The sequence below is a fragment of the Setaria italica genome, chromosome VI, assembly GCF_000263155.2.
Source record: "Setaria italica strain Yugu1 chromosome VI, Setaria_italica_v2.0, whole genome shotgun sequence".
Lineage (NCBI taxonomy): Eukaryota > Viridiplantae > Streptophyta > Magnoliopsida > Poales > Poaceae > Setaria > Setaria italica.
Genome location: NC_028455.1, coordinates 25,300,104 through 25,306,755, shown reverse-complemented (window position 1 = coordinate 25,306,755; position 6,652 = coordinate 25,300,104). Strand labels below are relative to the sequence as shown.

Below are 6,652 nucleotides of genomic sequence, written 5' to 3'. Positions count from 1 at the left end.
GTCCTGGCTTGTACGGCTAGTATTTCGCGACCGATCGATCCATGGGCGACGGGTGTACGACGACGACGAACACCACGGCGACTTATCCTACTCTTATCCTGCTACACCTAGATAGACCGGTGGAGGACATGGAAAGGGAGACGGCATAGAAAGAAACCACGGCCGGGGTCCGGGCGCTGACGATGCGGAGGTGAGTAGGTGACGGTGGGGGGAGGGGGATGATCTGTCGACCGGTTATTCCCGGCCAGGTGCTCGCCGGCCAATGATATGATACCTCGCCGGAACTGAATGAGGATAGATGTTCAGTTACCTATTCAGAGTTGGGGGCAAATAAAGATCTACGGACAGCGGAAAGCAAGGGATCAGCTCATAATCACACGCATTCATCAGGATGTTGAGACGCACGACAGAGAGGTTTGCTTGAAAGCGCTGGGAAAGCTGTACTTGTGGCTTCAGTTTTTGTTTGAAGGCCAGATGGTGGCTTTGGATCCTTTTCTTTTCCTGTCGTAGCAGTTAATCTGTTGTCGAATTCGACGGATGTTCCCTCGCAACTGAAAAGGACTGGATGACTTTTTCATATTTTTTTAAAAAAGATGTTGACTGGTTAATCAGTCTCGAAAACTAGTAAAGGCGGCTCGAATAGATCGAAACCAGAAACAGAAGAGTATCTATGGACTAAAATGGCGGGCATCGGCGATTCTTCACTAAATCAAGAATCAGTATCAATGTGATTATGATACATGTCTGTTGGCTGGGTGCAAACTGTTGATTTTAAACGGGAGAGTGCGTGAAAGTTACATTAAATAAATAATGTGTTTTTAAAAAATACTATGAACTGATTATGACTGATAAGCTAAAAAAATACGATTGAAAATTGAAACGATGGGGTCTAGTAAAAATCTGAATGTTATGGACCCCAAACCCGAGAAGGAATCGTGTGATGTAGATCCGAGGGCTAAAATATTTTAGTGTAGGCCACCATGAAAACAACCTAAGTGTATAGCAAAAAGTTTATCAAAAATGCAGTGTCATGGTGAAGCGTAGAAACAGTTGGAGTTGATTTGTTTTTCTGTTAACATCAGAATTTTCTATATATATGTGCATATTTTGGCTCTTGTTGAATTACAAAAGGCGAAATTGACCTTCTTTCGGACAGTGACAATTGTCCCTATTTGCTTTTCACCTTGTTATGTGTCCGTTTCGATCATAACAGAGAAGCCTTGATCTGTCGACCAGATGAGTAGACCTGCAGAGAATGACAGCAGGGGTTGAAAAGTCTTGCACGGCCTTACGCCATGAGCCCATGACTCTGACTCACGACAACTCTTACTGTATGGTAGCAACAGCTAGCCTCTTGCTAGGTGGCTTTCTCTGCTCGTTATTTGCTACAAAGAAAAAAGTAGTTTGAACAAAGAACATCCCCGCCGTATTTCACAAAAGAAAAGAGCCACCCCTCCGATGAGATGTTTGGTTCCACGGACTAAAGTTTAATCCTATCACATCGAATGTTTAGATACTAATTTAGAGTATTAAATATAGACTAATTATAAAACCAATTGTACAAGGCTAATTTGCTAGACGAATCTATTAACCCTAATTAATTCATGATTAGCACATATTTATTGTAGCATCACATTGTCAAATTATGAACTAATTAGGTTTATAGATTCGTCTCGCGAATTAGCTTCCATCCATGCCATGCTGATTGAGGAAGCATCTAACATTTTGAATCCAAGTTGTCCTATAAACTAAAATTGGACTAAGAATTCCGTTAATCATACGCTGCGGTGTGGTGTTCATGAGAATGCGGCCGTAATCATATAACCAAAATCCAAAAGCAACTAACCGCGAGTAGTAGTTGGCAGAGGTAGCTTATCATCAGTTGAGGAGGTGTGATATGGTGGAGGTCCACTCGTACTTGCGCATCACTTGTCGAATTCTCCTTTGGCTAACGCCCTACCTTGACCTAGTTTCTAGAATATCCCTTTTAGGAATCATATCTTAGCCAAACGGACAGATCGATCGTGCTCCCTCAGCCAGGCGCCCGGCCTTTAAAAAACCAAATGCTGACAAGAAAGCAGGCAACTTTCAGGAAAGCCTTTTGAGCAGATAACATACACTGCACTCGCTAGCTGCTGCTACCATAGCATGTATGCAATGGGGTGGGGGTGGGTGGTCCAGCAGGGAGGGACATACATCCTATGGATGGGAGTGGCTGGCAATGGCATGGATGTCCAGCTCCCAGCCAAAAAGCAGTACAAGGTCCAGGCCACCGCCTGCGTTTAGATGCAGTAGGTGGTTTGTGTGGCCTTTTTCGGTGTTCCAACGGCCCTTCTAGACCACTGAAAGTCAATAGAGATGATACCAAGAGGAGCCTTGTGCAATTCCTGTTGAAGCTGTATGTGTGTATACTCAGAAGTCAGAACAAGAGACATCCATGAACACAGTAGACTTCCCACGAAAAAAGACTTGAGATTTGTTTCTACTATATATTCCCGTACGTAGCTGGATCTCCATTTCTTTTACACAATCTGAATTCAGGCGGCCACACTAATTAACAAGACAAATTACACAAATTAAAGCAGCAGCAGCACGTACATTTCTTTCTTTCCTTTTTGTTTGTTTGGCCTTGCTGCGCAGCAGCCAGATCGCATCGTCTCTAGCCTGCCAGGGGCCCGGTGAAAGCTAAGGCTTCCGAAGCTTTCTTCTACCTCCCGGCAACCTCAGGGCGCGCCCCCCGTTAAAAGAAGGGGGGAGGGGCCCCCGTCGCGGACGCGCACATGACTGCGCCGTGCACAGTGACCTCGGTAGGGTTAACGTACGACACCGCACGCGGGGGGGAGCTGGTACGTCGACACGCTGACACCAAGATACGCCGGCCGGCCGGCCGGCTCCCTCCCTTCTTCTAATTTAATCATCAAAGAGAAGATGTATATATATAATATATATACCAAATCCGTCTGGCAATCGATCGGCCGATCTCCTCGCGATCGGCGCCGGCGGCGGTCGCCGCCGCCGATCACCACTTGGGGCGGGCCTTGGAGAGGCGCTCCCACTCGACGAGCCGGAGCAGGAACTCCATCACCTGCACGTCACAGCGACAGAGAGAGATGAGCGACAAAGGAATATAAATGTCAGCGTCGCGGGCGGGCAAGTGGCGGCAGGAGCGGACGGCGGCGCTCGGGGCTAGCCCGGCCGGTGACACCGACGGCGCCCGGTGGCCCCGCCGCCGCCCCGGGAGAAGAAACAAGAAAAGGGTGAGGTGGACGGGACTTACCTCGGCGGGCTCCTGCAGGGAGTAGGAGGCGGAGGTGTCCTTGGGGTGCTTGGAGACGAGGATGCCGACGCCCTGGCCGCGCCTGCGGAGCACCTTGAAGGCGTCCTCGTCGGTGCGGTCGTCGCCGATGTAGACGGGGAGCACGTCGGCGCAGTCGGCGAAGCCGAGCGACTCGAGGAGGAACTCGAGGGCCTTGCCTTTGTCCCACTTGATGGTGGGCCGGACCTCGAACACCATCCGCCCCTGCGTCAGCTTCAGCTTCGGGTAGTCCTTGAGCACCGACTTCACCGTGTCCGCCAATGCGCTCCAGCTCTGAAGCGTAATTACAGTAAAGATTCAGGAATTTTAGAAACACGAAGAAGATGTGTGAAAGGAACGTTGTTGCATTGGCCCACTGGAACACTTACCTTCTCGTCGACGCATCTGAAGTGGACAGAGACACAGAACTTGTTGTTCTCCACCTTGGCCCCAGGTATGCTCTTGGTCTTCTCCACCAGAGATTCGTGCACCTAACAAAAACACCACAGAATCGAGTAATTGAGAGCATTGCAAATAGGATGGATGATCGAAAAGAAAGCAGGTAGCCATGGGAGGACGAGGAGTGTTGGTACGGTACCTGCTCTATCATGGGCAGGAACTGGCTGGCCGGCTGAAAGAGAACGCCTTTGGCCTGTGAGCCACACAACGGACGGCAGGGTGAGATAAGTATCTTGTTCCCCCTTTCGGGTGGTGCCCGGCGAGCGCGGAAGTGGCAAAGAAGAAAGGGGCGCGACGGGTACCTTGGCGGCCTTAGTGTGCCGGGAGCCTTTCACGGGGCCCTTGATGTCCATGCCGTGGCTGCCGGCGTAGTACAGCTCCGCCAGCTTCACGAACTCGAACACCTGCAAGCAAGCTTGCTTTTCAGATTCAGTGTGGAGATGATGCGCGTGGCGATTGGCGTGCGTGCTCGATCCGTGATTGCATCGATCGATCGGTCGATGGCATTGGGTGCCATCGTCGGCTAATGTGATCCATGGTCGGTACCTTGTCGCGGCAGCGCCCGCTGACGATCGCCGTCGGGAAGTGCTTGGCGACGCTCCGCACAGCCCGCCGCATCTGGGCACAGAAAAGAAGCTGTGATCAGAGGATGCAGGTGAACGAAACGAGAGTGAAACAGGGGAACTCGCAAGAGGAGATAGGTGCCGGCAGAGAAGCATGCGTAGTTTACCGTGTCCGACATGTACGCGGCGTCGGGGTCGTCGACGATGGGTGAGAGCGTGCCGTCGTAGTCGAGGAAGACGACGATCTGCTTGCCCTTGGACGCCGCCACCACCTGGTCGAACTTGCTCAGCGCCGACGGGTGCTCCACCTGCTCGATCCACCGAAACAGAGGAAGCGCATTTCAGAAGACGTCACAGACTGTTCTGGGCGCCAGGCATTGCAGCAAACAAATCGATGAGAAGCACGGGATCAGAACGCACCATCCATGAGGCGTGCCGCTCCACGTCGACGCCTGCGGCGAGCGCGGCGGCGGCCCTGGCGTGCGTGGGCGAGGACGCGCGCATGGACTCGACCCACCCGCCGATGCGCCCTGGGCCGCCGCCGCCGGCGGCCCCCGCGCCGACGGTCCCGGCGCCGCCGCCGCCCATCTGCAGGTACTTCTTGCGCACGGCTGCCCCCGGCGCGGCGGCCCGCGGGGGCGGGTACGGGAAGAGCGGCGCCGAGTTGGGCGGCACCGCGACGGCCGCCTCCGGCGTCACGGGGACCACGACGGCCTGCTTCGTCATCGTCGGGGGGCACGGGTGGGAGAGCGCTATCGTGGAAGCGAGAGCTGCTGCTCCGATGACCCGATGGAAGGAAGGCTCTGGTGCGGAACCGAGCCGGCCAACTGCTAGCGCGACGCAGCTGCTACTGGAGTCTGGAGCAGATGAGGAGGAGGGTGTGTGTGTAGAGGACGCGAGGCGGGAGGCCGGTATTTATAGTTGGGGGGCGCGCGCGCCGAAGCCTGGCTAGAGCGCGACGCGCGAATCTATGGCCGTGGGGCCCGCGTTGGGGTGTCCGGAGGCCGTGGGGCCGTGTCCCGGTCCCGGTCGTAGAGCAGCAGCAACGGGCCACCACCAGACCTCGGTCGCTTGGGGATTGGCGCATGGTCGCGAGTCCAGGTCTCCAGCTCAGGTAGCCCTGCCACTGCTAGCGGGGGGCCATGGCAAGGCAGGTGGCCCTCGTGCCATGCCCGCAGGGCCCACACGTGCGTGCATTGCGGTGTGCGAAGGCATGGGCGACGTGTCTGCGAGCCTGCTTTCTCGCGTGACGTCCGACGCGCACACGGTTACGTCCGTGGCCGCGCACGACACGACGCGAGCCCTGCCTGCATGCGACGCTGCGAGGCCACGGACGACGCGCGGCTACGGGTTGGGGGAGGGGAGGGAACCCCAAACCCAGGGGCGCGCGCCGCGGGGTACAGTGCAGTGCAGTGCAGGGAACCGGGACGGGGACGCCGGTGGACACGGCGCGCGCCCCTGGCGGCGACGCGTGTGCACGGAGCCAGCAGCACCCCCTCGTGACACCCCGCGCGGTCGCTCCCCCGTGGCGGCACCCCTGTGGGCGCGGCCTCCGTGCGCGGTCGTGGGGCGCGCGCGCGGCCACACGAGGACACCCGTGGCGGCTAGCTACCTTCCGCTGACACCACCACGGGGGTAGTCTTCTTCCTCTCTGCTTGTCCGCTCCCGCGCGTGCCTCCGGATCCCTGCTAGCCGCATGCCCCTTGTCCCGGCGTCATGGCCTGGGGTTGGTACGGTGCATGCCGGCCTCTCCGATCCTGTCGTCGTCCCGCCCATGCAGACGCAGATGCGGCGCACGGCGGCGACGCTGCAGCGCATGCCTCCACGTACACCACCGTCGGGTCCCCCAGCTACTGCTACCTAGGCTGGTAATAGTATACTATACTCCTAGTACCTATCGGTAGCATTCGATGCATAGTATACTCTGTTGGCGACACCTGCAACAGCGACGGAACGGCGGCCAGGATCCTGTGCCGGGCGCCACGCACTACTGTGCCCACGGAACGGGGCGCGTCAAAGTTCAAAGGAGGTGTCGGTATCGGACAGAGCCGGACCCGACCACGCGCGGGTGGCGACACGGCTGGTCGGCCGCCTGACTGCTGTTTGTTCCTCTAGCTAGCTAGCTAGCACCAATTATACCTGCCGTCGTCCCTTCGCGTAAGGCCGTGTCCGTGTCGATGCAACGCCCGGCGTCCAGCGCACGTCCCCGCCCGCGCCGGCCAAACGGAATGCCTGTCACCAACGTGGGTTGTCGACCCGGTGACGCGCGCGAGAGGGACTACACAAGTACGTAGGAGTACCCAAAAGGATGCGGATACCTAGTTTGCATTGCATT

General features: G+C 56.2%; 1 protein-coding gene across 1 annotated transcript; it reads right to left on the bottom strand.

Annotated features, from left to right (window-relative positions):
- Nucleotides 1–2,390: 2,390 nt before the first annotated feature.
- LOC101756806 (probable trehalose-phosphate phosphatase 6) lies at nucleotides 2,391–5,190 on the bottom strand. Its single transcript, XM_004973349.4, has 8 exons — nucleotides 4,738–5,190; nucleotides 4,485–4,625; nucleotides 4,301–4,372; nucleotides 4,057–4,158; nucleotides 3,894–3,947; nucleotides 3,685–3,786; nucleotides 3,278–3,589; nucleotides 2,391–3,085 (listed from the first exon to the last, which is right to left on the bottom strand). The coding sequence occupies exons 1-8, from the start codon at nucleotides 5,041–5,043 to the stop codon at nucleotides 3,020–3,022; spliced, it is 1,155 nt and encodes a 384-aa protein (XP_004973406.1). The 5' UTR covers nucleotides 5,044–5,190; the 3' UTR covers nucleotides 2,391–3,019.
- Between the last annotated feature and the right edge of the window lie 1,462 nt (nucleotides 5,191–6,652).